The sequence below is a fragment of the Perca fluviatilis genome, chromosome 20 (assembly GCF_010015445.1).
Source record: "Perca fluviatilis chromosome 20, GENO_Pfluv_1.0, whole genome shotgun sequence".
Lineage (NCBI taxonomy): Eukaryota > Metazoa > Chordata > Actinopteri > Perciformes > Percidae > Perca > Perca fluviatilis.
Genome location: NC_053131.1, coordinates 29,312,387 through 29,332,718, shown reverse-complemented (window position 1 = coordinate 29,332,718; position 20,332 = coordinate 29,312,387). Strand labels below are relative to the sequence as shown.

At 41.6% G+C, this 20,332-nt stretch overlaps 1 protein-coding gene across 2 annotated transcripts in view; it reads left to right on the top strand.

Moving 5' to 3' along the window:
• The window catches only part of LOC120549302 (peroxidasin), a 68,516-nt gene that overhangs the window by 32,293 nt on the left and 15,891 nt on the right, over positions 1-20,332 (top strand). For both annotated transcript variants that reach the window (XM_039786122.1, XM_039786121.1), the window contains 7 exons: positions 1,085-1,360; positions 5,766-5,878; positions 6,427-6,583; positions 10,047-10,155; positions 13,731-13,888; positions 17,175-18,181; positions 19,387-19,883. In XM_039786122.1, the coding sequence (XP_039642056.1) occupies positions 1,085-1,360; positions 5,766-5,878; positions 6,427-6,583; positions 10,047-10,155; positions 13,731-13,888; positions 17,175-18,181; positions 19,387-19,883 (2,317 nt within the window). The remainder of the gene's footprint in view (positions 1-1,084; positions 1,361-5,765; positions 5,879-6,426; positions 6,584-10,046; positions 10,156-13,730; positions 13,889-17,174; positions 18,182-19,386; positions 19,884-20,332) is intronic.

The following is a 20,332-nucleotide window of genomic DNA, read 5'->3' as shown; positions in this document are numbered from 1 at the left end:
TTTCCAGACACACATACACATGCATGTATGCATGCATACACACAATCGGCAGCAGACTGTTAGGACATAAAACGTAACAAAGAAGACATCATTGTTCATCTGTATAACTATGTATAAAGTGTTTTATTTGTAAGTGTACTTTTTTGTACGAAGCACATTGTGTTATATTAACTTATATGAAATGTGCTATAGAAATAAAGTTTAATTTGATTGTTCATAAAATACACTAAGTCAGTGGTTCCGCAGGCACAATATTATAATAATAATAATAATAATAATAATAATAATAATAATAAAAAATAAACAAAATGCAGCAGATCTGTATTTCTACTACTTATTTAATATACGTATAGCCGCTGGGACAAAGCGGTTTCTGTATCGCTTAGTTTTACAGGCTGGTACTTTATACCTGCGTCCCGACGGTAGAAGCTGAAAGTCACCATATAACAGGTGGGAACGGTCTTTCAAAATAGTTCCAGCTATCCTCTGTAACTATTTAGAATACAGAGATTCTGGGTTGAGCAGTGGCTTTCCAATCAGCTTACTGGACCACTTCACAATTTGATTCGGACGATTTCTATTTTTGAGAGACAAGTTCCCAAACCACAACACAAGGCAAAAAGACAAAACGGATTCAATAAAAGCATGATAAAATAGAGTCCTCAAGGTTCTATCAGTGTGGAAAGAGGAAAGTTTTCTCAGACAAAACAATCGCTGGTTTACCTTTTTATAAACATTGTCACAGTTTGCCTCAAAAATCTGTTTACTGTCAATAATCGTTCCGAGATATTTGTAGGTTTCAGCACACTCCACTATTTGACCCTTTTATAGTGGTGACTTCTCGTGCCCGAGGGAGTGATTTCCGAAAATCAATGACCATGTCTTTAGTTTTTGAGATATTAATCTGGAGGAAAGATTTTTCACACCACTCGAACAAAGTCCTGGATAACTGGGCCATGGCCAGTTTCATTGTCTTGCAGTAGACTAACAATTACAGAGTCATCTGCGTACAGTAAAGGCTCCTATAAAGCTAGATTTCATTTTCATACAAAGTTTAAACCGCTTTTTTCCCTTCTGCCCCCAGCAATCCCCCAGTTCACAGTCACTCCACAGGACCAGTCAACCCTGGAGGGTCACACAGTGGACTTCCCCTGTGAGGCAAGTGGTTACCCCCAGCCGGTCATTGCCTGGACACGTGGGGGCAGTCCATTACCCCTAGACCGCCGTCATGTGGTCCTGGCTTCTGGTACTCTCCGCATCACTCGGGTGGCAGCTCATGACGAGGGCCAGTATGAATGCCAGGCGGTCAGCCCTGTGGGAACCGTGCGCACCGCTGTGCAGCTCAGCATCCAGCAAAGAGGTGAGAGTGTAGGGTGAAGATTCAAAATGAATGGGATAGGGCTAGGCGGTATGGTCTAAAATGTATATCACGGTATAATTTGAAGCACGGACGCTAACCGTATCTATCAAGGTGTTTGTTTTTCTTATAATTTTCAATATAAATATAAAACACTGATATGGCAGCTATTTCACTGTATTACTAGGACATATTTCACATAGTACAGAGTCGGGCTGGACCCGAATATTAGACTATTTGGATATTTTTTCGTCTGGTAAGTATTCGTTTTTCAATTTTGGGATTTGGATATGCATTTTTTTTTTTTTGACTTTTCTGTTTTTCTTTTTTTTCTTTTCATTCTGTAGAATAGCATAATCCTTAAAAATAAAACCTTTTAATGAAACTGAAATACACGTTGTTAGAGAAATTTTGGTTTACATACTTTCTCTCTTGTTATTATTAAACTGTTTCCATAGAATAATATTATACTGAAAAGGGCTGCACGATTATGGCCAAAATGATAATCACGATTATTTTGATCAATATTGAGATCACGATTAATTATCACGATTATTTGTTGATTTTAGCCAAAACAAAATGTTATTGTCACATAATTATATAATTATAACTGCTTTTACATCCATATTATGCTACATTCCTACTAATACATCCATATTGTGCTACATTCCTCCTTTATTGAAGGATACTGTGAAGGAGTATGCCATTTCAGCTGTTGTGCGACCGCTTTCCACACATGCATGTTTGCCGTGAAAGATACAGGCAACGCAATTTTCTGTTCACGTTAACTGCGCATATGGTGCCCGGTATCTACCAGACGAAATAGCTACACGGATTTCTGTGGCTCATTACACTGCCACTTACATGTCTGCGTTGCGCTCTGATGCTCCGAAACCCACGTTAGAGGCAACATAAACATCGCTGAATGTCACGCTAGTAAACACTAATAACACGTTACACAGCAGGTAACGTTAGCCTAGCGTTAGCTACAGTAAACACTAATAACACGTTACACAGCAGGTAACGTCAGCCTACCGTTAGCCACAGTAGTAACTGGATTAAACACGGCTAAAATGCTGACTGCTAAACAGTGTAGTGTGTCTGTATTTCACTATAGGTTTCCAACAGCGGGACGTCCAACAGTCTGCTGCTAAAGCTATGAGCTAAAAGACACAAACTAGCACCAGTCACTGCTGTTGTCTGAAAAACAACACAGACGGGACAAAACATTGCGTTTACTGGTAAACTGGTAAACATCGTGACCGGCTTATGATGACCGACTGCTACCTGTTGTGGAATATTCCTCACGTTACTCTGTCCTCTGTGACTGTCTACATCTAGAAACTAAGCTGCGCGGTGCAGGCAGGGAACAGCTCTGATTGGCTCATGGAGACGTGATCAGACAGTGGTTTATGGAGTGCTAGATTGGCTTTGCAAAAACTGTTCTATGAACGTAATGACGCATTTTAAATATCGCTCGATCACGCAAATTTGATCGTGGGAAGCCAAAATCGTGATCGTGATTAAAATTCGATTAATTGTGCAGCCCTAATACTGAATACTCTAAACAAGATAACATGGAGCCATTCTGTGTCCTTGTCTGAGCACGGTGTGTTCCTGAGGGCATACGTGCCCTCTCGGACCAGATAGGGGAGACGTCATCGACTCTGACGAGATAATTGACAACATCTACTCTGTATCATGATTTATTACATTTCACTTAGTATTATAAAAAGCAGCTGTAGAGAGCTTTTCGTTAGGTCTGTACTATTCTGTAGTGCGGAGACTGCCTCCTTGTTGGGTTCTCAAGTGAAAATGAACAATGATATAACTTCATTGGTTCTGTCTATGCTTTGATACTGTAAATTATTCTAACACACGTGTTGCAGCGCATTGTTTACATTTCAGCTCAGTGTCAGTCTTTACTGCGTTATGCTGTCATTTACTCAAGTAGAGAAAGTTGCAATAATTACTCGGCAGTCCACTAACTTGTTGCTCTCACTACCAATATTACCTGCTCTGTTTTTACAATATTAGGTTGAAAGAACTGCTATAAGCAGAGGTCTACTCGCCGCTAGACTAATTTATACAGTTTAAAGACTGAATGAATGCAGCGATATCCGTCCATCTCCTTCTCCATCGGAGAAATGTCTGGCTGAATCGAGTTATAACCGACTAGTCTGACATAGAGGTCTGATTGGTTATACTGTAGCAGCCTGGTGTCTTTTTCAGGCGAGTCAATGAAGGTAAACACAGTAACACTGACCCGTAACGAGCTCTACGGGTCAGCACGGTATAGTCAAATTTCATAGTGTAGGGCAAAGTCATACCAGTGAACTTTCTATACCATTTATATGGTCCACCCCCATAAAAAATAATGAGCACAAGATGTGTCAGGTCACAGTTACATTAAGTTAGATGCAGTTAATTATAAGTTGGAATGAAGACTGAGCCATTTATCTGCTGTAAAGATCCACTGCAGTGGTTAACATCGTAGCCAATCAGTTTTATAAGTGTGGCTGAAACATTCCTGTCATACACAGGCTGTCAGCATGGCTGCTGAAAGGCCCTTTTCAAACACTGCATGTTTGCGTAGGAGGAGGAGGGGAGTGATAGGTGGTAAAATGTGAAGAGGGTTGTAGTGGTGCATTGCTCTCCATTCATAGCTCATTTGTCATTTTCACACACAAATCTTCTAAAAAGTTATTGCATTGCATGTATACACTGAAAGATATATAGCGGTGTGTGTGTAATGTGTGTGTGCTTCATTTATTTGGGCAAGTTTTTCATCTTTATATGCAAATATGTGCTACGTAAATATACTATAATGTAATTCATTCTGCATGTGCAAATGTGTTTTTGTTCAGAAGAAGGCATACATAAGTTGGTGTGTCTCACTGCTTCTTTCTTGTGTGTGTGTGTGTGTGTGTGTGTGTGTGTGTGTGTGTGTGTGTGTGTGTGTGTGTGTGTGTGTGTGTGTGTGTGTGTGTGTGTGTGTGTGTGTGTGTGTGTGTGTGTGTGTGCAAATTACAGGTTTGGCATAGCACAGGAAAGCATGGCAGTCTGTAATTCTGTGATGACACCATGTTTTTCCATGTAGTAATGGCTGTTAACATGGCACAAAGTACATGTTGCATAATGGCCCCACACTGTTAAATCGCCGTACAAGCCCACAACCTTGCTGGCAGTGTATGATGGCTGCCTTATTATAAGAGTGCTGTGCCGAAGAATAGACAAAGCATTAGAAGAAAGTGAAAGCAGGGATTTAAGGGTTGTGATTCTTTTTTTTTTTTCTGTGGATGTGCAGCCTTTGTCGCATCCCACAACCCCCTCTCTCTCCCCCATTTCCTGCCTGCCTCTTCAACTTTCCAACGAAGGTGAAGATGGCTTTTTTATTTATTTTTTGATGTTTTAATTTTGTTAACATCCCGGATTTCTCTGTGACAGGGAGTGCTACTGGCAACACATTGCCTGCAGCTTTGATACTGTGTACTGTACACTGCAGTGTACCCTGTGTTTTAGAAAGTTAAACTTTGATTTAATGACAGTTAATTAGTGTCAGACTCCTATGAAACTGCCTCCCATCCCACTTTGTTGTGTTTCTAAAACTTGTGGGATTTTCCTATGGCCAGGTGGCTTACTGCTGGCTGCTGCTGGGAACCATGAAGGCATTTGAACATGGTGTGTGGGGGGCAAACACCCACCCTCTCCCAAACACCATCTCAGCTGTGGAAGGGTGTTATCATGAATCTTAGATCTCAGACAGTATAACACAGTGACTCACTCTGTCTAACAATGCTCAACAATGTGTGTGCGTTTGTTGGTGGGGGAGGGGGAGATAAGTGACTGCTGACCTACTCCATCTCTGTACACAAATGGAAAACATCTCTTCCTTTCATGTAATTTAAAAAAGACAGAGTGCATATGTATGTGTGTATGTATCATGTCTGTGTGGTAAGGTTCATCGTTTAAAAACAAAAAAAAGTAGCTGACACTGCTTACACAACCTGTTGGAAAGAAAACCAGTATATATACATATATATGGCATGAATGTGTTCCACTATGAGCAATTGCTCTGCAGTATTTGCTACTACATGAAGCAATGCATTATTTCCTTTCAAAATGCAGTACATATGCCTTCATCTCCCTTTGATCTTCACACAAACTTTAAGATGATTCATGTTTTGCAGCTCTTTAATAATGGAAAGAAAAATAGTAACTGCAGTGTAACACAAACACTGAGTGTGTGCATGAGTATGTTCTGAGTATATACGAGACAAAGATAAGTCTCAAGGTTTAATTTCTGCTGTGATTGATTATAAAATGTAGTTTACATGTACAATACTTTGAACAGTGGTGGATTATCATTAACATATGCGTATGTGTGTGTATGTTTTAACTCATTCAGTAACGCCTGTTTTCACAAATGCTCCAAGGGACCTGACGGCGGAGTCTGGCCAGGACGTCCAGATTCCCTGCAGCGCTCAGGGCCAGCCACAACCTGTCCTCACCTGGAACAAGGTTAGATGACAAACCTCCTGTTGGCTGAGGAAGGTGCCCGTCACCTCTTCACCACAGAGGTCATGTGGTTAGACAAGTGCTTACGTGGCTGAAGGAGAATAATAGGGACTGGGGCCAGGAAATGGTGTGTGGTTACTTTATTTGTCATTATATTAATTAATGCAAATAATGACAATGAAATTACTATATTAATATGTTTAAGTTATTCAAGTTGAAGTTTCCGTCCAAACACATCTATGTAAACTTAATCTTGCATAGCCAGGCCTATCTTCTATGGTTTGGCTTTTCCGCTTATCTGTTCTGGGATGGGGTATTAAAACGCTCTGACTTGTTTGTATTTCTTTAAATCAATCCCAAACGTCTTTGGCGGCGCTAAGCCCCGGATGCAGCACTGTACATCCAGTAAGCCAGACTACTAAACTACACAACTGGTCCCATATGTGAGGCTCTTAATCACTGTCTCGCAGTTTGATACCCACCTCCACATGCTAGCTCCCAGGCTCATGACCTCTTCCCTTTGTCCCACCTCCCCACCCTCTCTCTCCCAGGATGGTGTACAGGTGACAGAGAGTGGCAAGTTCCACATCAGCCCTGATGGTTATCTAGAAGTGAAAGACGTGGGCACGGCTGATGCTGGACGCTACGAGTGTGTCGCTCGCAATCCTATCGGCTACCAGGTTGCCAGCATGGTGCTTACTGTCACAGGTAAAACACAAGTGATGCCAGCAGCTCATGACACTTCTGCTGTCAGTTTTTCACTTTCTGCTTTAGGGACAGGGTCAGTTAGTACACCATATTGGCGAGTAAGGGGTAAACATGTTGCTTATCAATGCTGTAGCAAATTTAGTCACATGGGGGATAAAACCTCAGGTGAACTATGGTGTTTTGTAATATGTAAATCTGCTGTCAAATGAAAAGAAAATTATTTGATAATTTTATAGCTTAAATCGTGAGGAAAGTTGTGACATATAATTATTATTCTTGGTGTAAATCATATAGCATTACCATAAATCTTGCATGTAGAAGACCCCAATTTGCTGCAGATTAAAAATACAGCACTGGACCTCACACTCAACAACAAGTGATACTCCCTCTCTTCATGCAGCACTAATGTGGGGAATCAATGTCGGTCAAAGCCATTATCCTTGGTTTCAATTCAATTTTAGTTATTTTAATTGGCAAGACTGTATACAATTTTGCCAAAGCATATTAATACAAACATGCCTCATGGCAGGTTGCTGCATGTCTTGCTGCCACTCTACAGCAGTCTTCCCTCTACCAGTAGGACCGGAAGGCTCTCTAAAGCCGCTTTCCGACCAAGTAGTTACAGGAACGTAGTTATAGGAAAAGTCCACTTCTAAGCAGTTCTTCTAACTACTCTCCCCCAAAACCGTTTTTCCCATTTGCATTCGCACTGGCCAAGTGGCCATAGGGGCTATAGGGGTAAGGGAGTGATGCAAGCACAGCAACAGTCTTTATAGCATTAAAATCAGAAAACAAATACACCAAAAAAGTATGAACTAAATCAAATGTATATGGCATATTTGTCATAATTTAAACAAGTCTCCCGAAGAGAAACGGGTATCTCTCTCTCCTCTGTGTGTGTGTGTGTGTGTGTGTGTGTGTGTGTGTGTGTGTGTGTGTGTGTGTGTGTGTGTGTGTGTGTGTGTGTGTGTGTGTGTGTGTGTGTGTGTGTGTGTGTGTGTGTGTGTGTGTGTGTGTGTGTGTGTGTGTGTGTGTGTGTGTGTGGAGTTTAACTCCGAAAAGACAGTTAACCACAGGTTCCCATTAATCTTATGGTGGACATGTGTTGTGATATTTAAACAAACGAACCGTCAATGGCAAAATAAAAGCTTCTTATTTACGAGAGCGGTCTGAGAGACCTCCAGCTTACAGCGGGGTCTCTGAGCAGGACTGGCCGAGCGACGAGCTTACGGCCGGGGCAGGCGCCTGCTGGCTGTCGCATCACTTCATGGAGCTTCCCACCTCCGAAAACTTTGAAGCAAATTGTCAATTCGGCATCAATTTTCGCAAAGACTGCCTATATTCGAAATGTTAACAGTTCATTTCTCACCTAAAACGTTGTTAGAAGTGAATTTAGTGATGAATAAGATGGCGAAAATTGTTTAAATTGTCCCGTTGTTGGTCTGTCTGTACCGGAAACCCGACCCTCGTTTACCTAGCTCCCTATGCTGAGAAGGGAACAGTGAAAAGACCCTGCCCTGAAGTAGGAGCTGAAAGAGTTACAGGAACTGCAGCCAGAGGAACTTAAAAATCCCCAAATTGGTCCAGTCGGAACACGAGAAAAAAAGAGTTCTAGGAATTTTATGTTCTAGGAACTGCAAAAATCCCTTTCAAAAATCCCTCCGGTCGGAAAGCGGGTTAAGTCACTTAGATAGAGGAACTTTGGGAATATTTGTATTATTGTTTGTACATTATTGGTCTCTAAGACTTTCATATTGGCTGCATTCTCTGGTAAGAACACAAGCTCTCCTTTCTGGGCAGCCAGGTCTGTCTGTGTCTGCCTACTTCCATTGCCAGGTTGGGTTCACTCAGTCTGTACTTAGTCAGTGTTCTGTTCAGTTCTATCAGACAAGTGGGTTGCCAAAGTGTACTCTCGGTTTATGGATAGATAGGTTTCCATTTTGTTATGTGCTATTGTTAGTTCAACTTGTTAGTTCCAATAATCTATGTATTTTTCTTTTTAATTCATCATAATTTGGTTGGGTTTAGTTTTTTGAGTGTATGTGTCCTGAAGCTAAGGTGGTCGTGGTGTAATGACGGTTCGCCCAGCCTCAGGACAAGGAGGCAGAGAGTACTCCTTTGTTGGTGTGACTCCTAGCAGCAGAGGACTTTGTAGGAAAAGTATGGAGTGGGTCACTTGTTTGAATACGTTTCCAGAATTTCAGGGCTTGTTTTTGATAAAATAAATCTTAAATCTCTGATTTTAAATATTTACCGCTCACAAAGAAGAGAAAGTGAAGCAGGAAAGTTGGAAAATAAGTTGTAAACTGTGAGACAAGTCAACTCTTCCCTGTGTGTTGGGGTTTCCTTCTGAGATTTCTCAGGAAGGACCACAGCACTCTAGCCTCGTGAGACCATCCTGATCTCGCAAGCTCCAGTTTTCCACTCTCCAATCAGTCTGGCATCTTGAGATAGAGAAAATTTGGAGCCGTTCGCCAAACAACCTACCAATCAGCGTTGGTTTTGAGGCAGGTTTAGTTGTGACGCAACAAGAAGCGACCGTTCAGCCTAAACAACATGGCAGCTTCCACGGATGAGATGAGCGTAGCTATCGCCCAAGTTTTATCCGAATTACAAAGTATTCCTTCATTGAAAGAGGAGCAAAGAACGGCACTGGAGGCTTTTCTCGGAGGAAAAGATGTTTTTGCTCTTCTCCTGACTGGTTTAGGCAAGAGTTTGATCTGATTGGTTGATTTGGCCCGTCTATCACCAACATAGGTAGTGATAGACAGATGGTTTATCCAATCAGCTATCCAGTATTTTCATCCCTTCCCAAAAGTTCTCCAACGGAAAGTTCCCAGATGGATATGCCGAGCAAATGCGAAGCAATCCATCTGGCAGAGTCAGGTTACCAGCCTGTGAACCATAAACTGTATAAATATGCTCAGTTGTTGTTGTCCTCACGTCACAATCTCACTGTGTTCAATGGCACACTAAGATGAAGAATTGTGCCAGAAGTGTGTTCATTCCAACTTGAGGAGGGAAGCTGAAGTGCAGCACCTTAAAAGGTTCAGTCACTTACAGGAACCTGAGCTCTATTTTCCAACCTTTGTTTTTATCCCCTAAATGTGTTTTGGCCCCTGTTAGCCTCATGTATGTTTGTGTGTGTGTGTGTGTGTGTGTGTGTATATATATATATATATATATATATATATATATATATATATATATATATATATATATATATATATATATATATATTTATTATTATTATTTATTTTTTATTTTTTTGTTAACATTTAAATGACTAAAACACTAAGTGAGAAAGTAGAAAATACATTTTCTGCTTTTTTTGTTAATTATGTTGAGCAACCTTGCATATGCCCCAGTAAAGTTGCAGCTCCAAACATTTTTTGATTAGATCTTTTAACTTAGTTCAACTTGGTTCTAATCAGCCTGTGTGTCTGTGTCTGTGTGACAACAGTTCCTGCAGTCAGCAGAGAGGGGGACACCTTTGTGAGCACGTCCATAGAGTTAGCCATCCGTAATGTGGACAGTGCTATTGAGTCAACAAGGAGACGTCTCTTTGATGGGTAAGAGCAAACTCACACAATAAACACACACATTGTCTCTTATTGTAGGTCTTTACACTTATGTAAGTTCCTAAAATGATTGGATCAGTATGCTATGCTGTTCATTATGTGTTCATGGTAAGGAATAGTGTAAAATAAAGGCTTCACTTATTATGGCGAACATATGTAATCTTATACTAAAATTGCAGTGCAAATTAAGATTGTGCTTAATATTTACTGTACATTTCACACTCTCATTCCCCCATATTCGTAACATATCATAATCAGCTGAGAACAGAATTTGGGGGTTTGACCACATAAATGGAGAGGCTAGCATTCACAATATCATGTGGTTCTGATTTGCAGTATATGTTCTCTCTTACTCTACATCTGCTATGGAGAAAAGGTTGTGTACAGCCAGTGCGTTTGATTAGACTTACTTTTAATAGCCGCTAAGTCTACAACTTCATGCAGTTCCAAAGAATATACTTTTTAAATTAAAATGAGCACTCATATACAGTAGCACATTTCATTTATTTTTATTTATTTTCGCTATATTGCACTTTAGAAATGTAAATGTCTTAAAATGAAATGCATATTTAATATAGATTGTAATGAAGCAAATGAGAGCCTAATCTGCAACAACTTAATGTCATTAGTTCTTTTGCAATTGAACTATTTTGCTCTGTACAGACTCAGTCCAGAGCTACAAGCTCATGGGGCCAAAGTTAGAATACAAATGGCTTGTCTCACATCATCTTGGCACATGACTTGCATGTTCTAAGTCTGAGTCAGAGCCTTCAGGGAAAGAGTGTGGCCATTCAGAAGGGCTGCTAACACTGCTGCTCTTTCCCGTTTCAGTGCACGAATGCAGTTTTTAAAGTTGCAGACCAGAGTGCTCCAAATAGAAATGGTGCCTCAGGGCGCAGTACTGACAGCCATTTAGTCTGACAGCTGCAGTCAATATTTGTGATTGCTACTTAACAGCTTTTCATTATATCTTTATCAATGTTTTTTTCATCGGTGCATCGACGTAATCATTTCCGAGAATATAAAGGAAATGATTTGGTCTTGAATTCTTTGTTTGTCCAGCGGAGTTTTCGTTGCACTCTGTCACTGTTAGATATGTAGGTGGTTTCAATATAGCTTATAAGTGTTTCCGTCCTGTTGAATGATGTGGTTAGCAGCTGTGTTTTCCTTGGCATGCACACACATGCACTCTGCCCACACATGCATGCACAAATACACTGCACAAACTCATAGAAACACATGAAGAAGAGAAATGCATACATGAACACATAGTGGTAACCTGAACTGAGATGAGGGGATTTCCAGCTCTCTTTAATGACAATCACAGATTAAGAGGCAGCCTCCTCCTTGGCTGATGGCACCAGGGTCTTAAAATATGGTTTGGAAATAACGAGAAACCAGAATGACATTGGAGAATGAGAGCGTATCGGGAGAAAAGATAGTATAACTTGTTACTCACAAAGTTTGATCACCCAGATTTTCCACCAGGCGCGTCTGTGCTGCGTTCCAGCTGCGCCGCGGTTTTGTTCCGTCCTCCGCCACGCGCCATACCGCACCAGGAGCATCTCGGAAGCAGAGCTTTTATTGTTCTGGGACATGCCGTGACGCTGTTGGTTAAAATGAATGGTCGCGATTGGCTCGCGGGGGTCACATCCGGAACGCAGCGCAGACGCGCCTGGTGGAAAATAGGGGTCCGTGTCAGACAGTTGGACCTTGAGTGTTGTATGTTGATGGCAGCAGCTGTTCATTCTAGAAACAAATTGCATTTGTGACGCCAGCACGAAAACAATAATTTCAACGCATTGATGAGTCTTGACAACAGCTCTCCCAGCCACAACAATGTTGAAAATGGTGTAAAAAATGAATTTTACCACCGAAGGAATTTATGTAAAACACTCCAGTCCTGATTTGCAAAGTACAGTGGGCCTAATTTACTAACACTAGCGCAGTTTGCGCTGCGTCTGTTTATGCGAGTTCGGTAATAGCGCACGCTATGCTTCCACATTTTGCGTAGTATTTATCAACCCTGACACCCATCAGGCAATCGGCGTCTTTCTCCGCCCACTATACCGTAAATTGCGCTGTAGCAAAGCGGTACTTGTGCTATGATATGGCTGAGTGCAGACTGCGATATTCCCACTGCTGATGCTATGACTGTTTGAAATGATCCTGATGCCAATATTTGTAATGTAGCGAGGAGTTTAACAACTGCTGGAATGGGATGTGAACGCTGAGTGGGAGATTCAATTTCATCTTTGAGTTCTTCCAGTAACTCTAATATCGCATGGCTGCTGTAACGCTAAATCATGTTGTGTTCACTGACAAAGTGTGATTCTTGTGTTAAAATATTTTCAGCCCTCGCCTATGTCGCTTCCTTGCTCAAATTACTGTTGCCATTTCACCAGCGGCATAAAGATTTACGAGGAAACTTCGATTGCGGCTGGTTTAGACCTGCTTTTAAGAGGCGGAGAATTTCCCCCGCAGAATAGAGGCCGCTCTTACTGACAGTCTTTGTAAATACCACGGAATATATAATTAGGTGCACTTTGCGCTTATCCTCCCACCTTTTGGGTGGAACTCCCACTTTCCCCACGACCCTCCCACGAACGCATATTGAAAGTGCAACTTGTCTCTTCTCGCTCATGTGGCAGACAATCTGCGATTTTACCCAAGTGCGCCCTGTTTGTAAATAGACCGCATCGGTTACGTCCGTCTTTGCGACCAATTAGCGCCTGGAAACAGGCGCAAACGGCTTGATAAATCTAGCCCTCTGTGTACTAAAAAAATAAAAATGTGTTGCACTATAATATGATAAATAATTAAAATTATTATATATTTAATATCTTGTATATTCTACATGTACTGTATCTTCTATGTTCACTATAGACTAAATATGCATTTGGAGTGTGTTGCTGCTGTAACGGAATTCCAATAAAAAGCTACGTAACTCCACAGATTTTTGCCAAAAATGTTTTCAACCCATTAAAATTTCAAATAAAGTGTTCATGTTTCAATAGTAACTTGGCTTATACATGCATTATGTCATAATCCAAATGTGCTTGCCAAATGAGACAATTTATGTTTTTTGGTTTTCATCTTGGTCTGGGTTGAACATGTGTGGATCTGGCACATGTCTTAATGGTTTACCAGTGAAGTCCAAATGAATGTGTGTTTAAAAAAGTATTTTAAGGTGATGGTAAAGTAGTCCAGTAGACTTCAATAGGGAGCGAAAGCAGGCACAACACACAGTCATGCACACAAATTCAGTGATGATGGATAGAGATCCAACTCATGAGTGAAATGACAAAGGCATTTGTGCATGTTTTGGCCTTCTTCCGATTTGAACGTGTCTCTAGCTGCAGCCAAGACATTTTCTAGGGTGTCAGAGAAAGCTCTGCCTGCTTTTCCTTCATTTGGAAAATAAAGAGGAAGAAAAAAAGTACCCAGAAGAACGTCATTTGATAATCAAATGTCTCGACACATAACATCATATCCATTGTATCTCCATCACGCTTTTGTTCTCTCCCCACTCCCTTACAACATCTCTCTATCCCTCATCCCTCCAGTCAGCCTCGTACCCCAGGAGAGTTGCTAGCTCTTTTCCGGTATCCACGTGACCCCTACACAGTGGAGCAGGCGCGTGCCGGGGAGATCTTCGAGCAGACTCTTCTGCTCATCCAGAACCATGTCAACCAGGGTCTCATGGTCGACACCAACGGCACCGGTGAGTCTTATAACCGAATATTCTGTACTGCTACTAAAAGGGGCCAAACCAGGCTGGCGTACCTTTTGTTTCTTTCCATCATTGTGTGCATATTTTACCGTAAATGTTGTCTAAGCTCTAAGTAGTGACTTTGACGTCTTCATTTACATAATTCTTTGAAATTGTCAAACTCCATATTACGTTTTTTTTTTTTTTTTTAAGATTGTGGATGCTCGTGATAATTAAAATCACACTTTGACTTAGTGTGTGACACCGATGAGGTTATTTTTCTACACAAACCAAACATTGGCAACCACAAACATTGAGCTGTTGTATAGCACTGACCTTCTAAAATTCAAAAATAGTTTCTTTAACTTTCTTTCTTTATTACATCACTTACTGTATAGTAATATTGATATTGCATCACAATGAAGGAGAGTGTCATGTCCTTACAGGCAACTTGTGTGTGAGCGCTCTGTAGCTGGAGAAAGCCAAGTACCGCTGCTTTCTGTCAGGGTGTGAACAACTTCGGAGGGCCCATGAGAGTCTGCTCTCTGGTTTACTGGTGTTGCTGGGTGGAGCCTTTGGCACACCATTTCTGTTGATTATGCTGCATTCATACATGTAGCATGGGAATTAACCACTATAACAGCTTAATGCTTGGAGGAAATGATTAATTGGTTTGCGTTTGAATGAGTCTGACATCATCTAGACAAAATGGTTTTCATCTTGTTTTCTGTAGACTCAAGTTGCTCCTGACAATAGAAGTGGAAATCACAAATCACTTTGCTGACTGGAATCTCTCCATTCAGTTCAAAGATTCGTAGTACTGACTTTGTAGATCATACACTTTTTTTCTGACCTAGTTGCATTGCAGTTCAAACGCACTTCAGTACGTCAGTAAGTGAGCGCATCATCCTTCATATGTCCCGATGTAAGATGCTGATCCAGGCTTAAGTTCAGAAGCACATTCGGGGGCAAATTCAAGAAAGGCTGCTTTTGCGGGCGCTAAATCTGCACAAATGAGACCGAAAGAAACCTCGTAATTCTCAAACCACCTGCAAAGGTTGAAATGCACCTCAAACTGCACTGACGGACGTTCATTTCTTTCTGTCACATTTAAATTCCTTGCCTGAAGTTTTCAGGAATGCCTCTGCACCTCGTCAGTCAGGACCTGTAGCTCGCAGTCTGAACATTTCTTTTTCTCTCTGCCATTCGTCTGCCGACTCTGTTCTTGGCACAAAGGCAACATTTATACTTTGCCACATGGATAATTGCAAACGGACACAAAAAAGGCAAATTACACTCAGCTGCAAAACTTTATTGGCATGTTTGCGCTGTAATATCATTAGCACAATTATCTTTTGTGAATCAGACCTTGAGACGGTTGCAAGTGACGCGTAATCCATGGTGCTATCTGCCGCAATCCGTTCTTTGTGAATTTGCCCCTTAGTCTGTGGCTAATCTATTTTGGTTGTTCGCCTATAGAAGTCCAAAATATTTAAATCTCTGCGGTCATAATGCCGATCCACACTCGCACTATACTTTGTTGGAAGAAACTTCAGATATGTTTTTATATATAGGTTTCCACTTTCAAAAGTTTAAACAGTGTTTACATCTGTTCCGCTCTCGTTAGGTAAGATTTAAAAAGGCAATAGGCGAGGAAAGCTACAGTCGATGGCCAATACAAGGCGTGTAATTCAATTAAATCTCTGGGTTGCACTGGACTATGTACCGATCAATGGACACACACACTGTTACAATTCATCCTAATACAGATATATATATGCATACATACTGTGCATATTTATTGTTTATCTTAGTAATATTAGTTTTGACAAATGTCAATTTTCTGCAACCCTCGAGGATGAGCACATGTAGCTGATGGATGGGTGGAAAATACAACATTCTGCTAAAGTCTCACTGTGGATTCCAGTTTCCTAAGCACAGTCTCATGCAACAATTAATTCAATTCTCAACCACTCTGTGAATTACCATGTCATTGTGAGCAACATTTGGCTGTGTATAGGCGCTCCATCTGTATGCCATTTTCGCTTAAGCATGACCCGAGGCGTAGAGACATAATCATGGAGCAGTTGACGAGGAGCCTGTAAACAGTTTTATTAGCCCTATGTCACACCACACAACACTTAAACTACAGTCACTGCCGAGCACAGGACACATTTTTTAAGGTGGTGTGTGAGTTGGTGTACATTTTGTCTCAATTATGCATGCATGTTGGGAGATTGGGAGAGCATGGGATGAGTTGTAAGTTTATATGCATAAACATCTGTACATGTTTGCATTCATATACTGTGTGCATGGATTTATGGTGCATTAAAGTACTCATTGTAATGGAGGGTTCAATTTAAAAGTACAACAGTCAAATTTGCTGGTCCAGAGACTGTGTTTTGGGAAATGGTGTCTCATGTGTGGTGCTTTGGAAAATGTCACCTGAATTAAAGAACAATAATTAGATTAGATTTATAAAGAAAAATTAGTAATGGTATGTTAAAAAAAAAAAAGAGTTGCAGGCTGTCAAGACGGAAAGATTCAGGTGGCAGTGTTGGCGGAAGATGAAAGACAAATAGAGCACTGTGAAAAATGATCAGAGAGAGAGAGAGAGAGAGAGAGAGAGACAGTGTTTGTATTACTTAGGCAAACAACCAAGTGTTCAATGTTGCACTGGCCCCAAACCAAGCTAACAGAGAGTTTTCTGACAGACTGTTTTTATTGTATCTCTATTTTATCTGAGAGGGCAACACCACAGTTTGCCAAATTCTCTGTCTACACACACACACACACACACACACACACACACACACACACACACTTACATACAGAACCACACACACCAATAATGTGTGTAAAGTGAGAGAATTGGGGGTAGAGCTGGTAGCAGGTTTTGCCATTTAGATAGGAAGTCTCACCTAACCCTTATTGAGGTTGGCCGCACACACTTAACACTTGTTCTCTTGCATAACCATAACACACATACACATTGATGCTGCACAGTGGAGCTCTCACATAGCAAAGCAAGCCAGGGCAGGTTAGTGAAATACTGCAACTTGTGCCCTTGGGACAGGAGGTCCTTTCTGTTCTCGGTCTCCTATAAAAATATTTGAATTGTATGTAAATCATATTAACAGACACTAGGTTACTGCATACCCTAATTGACGGTTTGGATGATGTTGTACTTTACTTCAAATATTTGCAAGTTTTATATGAATTTATTATCAGAAATCTTAAGCCTTTTTAACATTTATCCAGCCTCTGCATATGTTGAATTTATGTTGCTTTCCCACAGCGTTCCGCTACAACGACCTGGTGTCCCCTCACTTTCTGGATGTGATTGCCAACCTGTCAGGCTGCACAGCCCACCGTCGCTTCAACAACTGCTCTGACATTTGTTTCCACCAGAAGTACCGCAGCCACGATGGGACGTGCAACAACCTGCAGCACCCTATGTGGGGTGCCTCACTCACTGCCTTCGAACGACTCCTGAAGTCAGTGTATGATAATGGCTTTAACCTGCCAAGGGGTGCTACTGAGCAGCTGCATAATGGATACAGGCTACCTCTGCCGAGGTTGGTTTCCACGACCATGATTGGAACAGAGACTATCACTCCTGATGATCGCTACACTCACATGCTGATGCAGTGGGGTCAGTTCTTAGACCACGACTTGGACTCAACAGTGATGGCCCTCAGCCAGTCACGGTTCTCCGACGGCCAGCTGTGTACTCAGGTCTGCAGCAATGACCCACCATGCTTCCCAATCCAGTTCCCACCCAATGACCCACGGCAGCTGCGAAGTGGCACCCGCTGCATGTTCTTTGTCCGATCCAGCCCTGTATGCGGCAGCGGCATGACTTCTCTTCTCATGAACAGCGTATATCCAAGAGAGCAAATCAACCAGCTGACCTCTTACGTCGATGCGTCAAATGTCTACGGCAGCTCACGCCATGAATCTGAGGAAATTCGCGATTTGGCCAGCCAAAGGGGCCTGCTCCGGCAAGGTATCATCCAGCGAACAGGGAAGCCACTTCTGCCATTTGCTAGTGGCCCACCCACTGAGTGTATGAGGGATGAAAATGAGAGTCCAATTCCATGTTTCTTAGCTGGAGATCACCGTGCCAATGAGCAGCTTGGTCTGACCTCTATGCACACGGTGTGGTTCAGGGAACACAACCGCATAGCTACAGAGCTACTGAGACTTAACCCCCACTGGGACGGGGACACCATCTACCACGAGGCCAGGAAGATAGTGGGGGCCCAGATGCAGCACATTACCTACAGTCACTGGTTGCCAAAGGTAACAGCTGTCATCTTGTTTAATGTTTCTCCATTTTTCTGTTTATCTGTTTTTCTAATTATTTCAACGCTTAAAACTTTCCATCATTTATACTGATACTATAGTAGCAATAATAAGGTGCCCTAACATAAATCCTTATTCAGAGAAACAGAATTCCTTACCTAGTGAACTCAAACTAGATGCTGATTGGGATCATTTTAAACTTCGACATGAAGAGGGAGCAGTCATGAATGATCTGGTTCTTTCTGTTTCATGGTGCTTTATTGTCTAAGTCTGTCTTGTGTATTGTTTCGTCTGTATTTTTTGTTCTAAGTTTTGCATTTTAATGTATGTATCTATTGTTGAATTAGTGTCTTTGATGTATTTGTTGTTGACTTTTATGTATTTTAAAGGCCCATCTAGGGACAGGCATTGCAAATTACCTTAGGTTATACATTATGTGGCATGTGGCACATACTTGTCACTATACAAATAAACCTTAAAGGAACACGCCGACTTATTGGAAATTTAGCTTATTCACCGTAACCCCAAGAGTAAGACAAGTCGATACATACCCTTCTCATCTCCATGCGTGCTGTAAAGCTGTCGGGCGGCTCCAGCGGCATCAGCCCATAATAGAACAGGCAGGTGACTGGTTCCAGTAATCCTACTGCTCCGAATAAGTGACAAAATAACGCCTACATGTTGTGATTTGTAGAGTCACAGCGTGTACAAAAACAAACGTAACATGAGACACAGCCATCTTTGAACCGTAAACAAACCGGGAACTATATTCTCAGGCGGAAGAATATAGTACTTGGGCGGAGTGATATGCTCGCAGCAAGCCTGTCTGAGAATATAGTTCCCGGTTTGTTTACGGATAGAAGATGGCTGTGTTTCATGTTACGTTGTTTTTTGTACACGCTGTGACAAATCAAAACATGTAAATAGGAACATGTTGGCGTTATTTTGTCACTTTTGTCACAATTCGGAGCAGTAGGCTAGTTGGAACCAGTTACCTGCAGGATCTGTGCTGGGCTAAGCTAATGCTGGAGCCGTCAGACAGCGTTACAGCACGCACGGAGATGAGAAGGGTACGTATCGACTTGTCTTACTCTGGGGGTTACGGTGAATAAGCTAAATTCCCAATAAGTCGGCGTGTTCCTTTAAGGACAAAAAAAGATGATAAGTAGAAAGACATTTAAATTCCCTTTCCCATCTCCTAGATCCTGGGTGAGGCAGGCATGAAGTTGATGGGTCCATACACTGGTTACAACCCAAATATTAACACCGGCATCCTCAATGCTTTCGCCACTGCTGCCTTCCGCTTCGGGCACACCCTCATCAACCCAATACTCTACAGGTTAGACGAGGACTTCCAGCCGATCCCCCAGGGACACATCTCCTTGCACCGGGCCTTCTTCTCTCCGTTCCGCATCGTGAATGAGGGCGGAATTGACCCACTCCTTCGTGGGCTCTTTGGCGTCGCTGGTAAAATGCGGGTTACCACACAGATGCTGAATACAGAGCTGACAGAGAGGTTGTTCTCCATGGCCCACGCTGTGGCTCTGGACCTGGCTGCCATGAATATACAGAGAGGAAGGGATCATGGTATACCACCTTACAATGATTACAGGACCTTTTGTAACCTGACCTCAGCTCAGACGTTTGATGACTTGAGGAATGAAATTAAGAATCCAACTGTCAGAGACAAACTGCAGAGGTAATTATGGCCTGGTTTGACTGATATTCATTTTAGGGAAGGTTGTGCTCCATAATAATTCTGGATTGCAGAGCTGCAACGATTAATCAATTAGTTGTCAACTATTAAATTAATCGCCAACTATTTTGATTTGATTATTATTTGAATCGATTAAATGGTTTGAGTAATGTTTTATGAAAAGTAACAATTCTCATGAATGTGAATATTTTCTAGTTTCATCACTCTATTACAATAAACTAAATATATTTTAGTTGTGGATAAAACAAGACATTGGAGGACATCATCTTGGGCTTTGGAAAACATTGATCGACATTTTCTGACATTTTATAGACCAAACAACGAATTGATTAATGGAGAAAATAATCAACAATTAATATAATAGTTGCAGCCCTACTGGATTGTAATATATTTACATAGTTTAGTGTCCCTGACTGTTGTTCCTGTGCGGC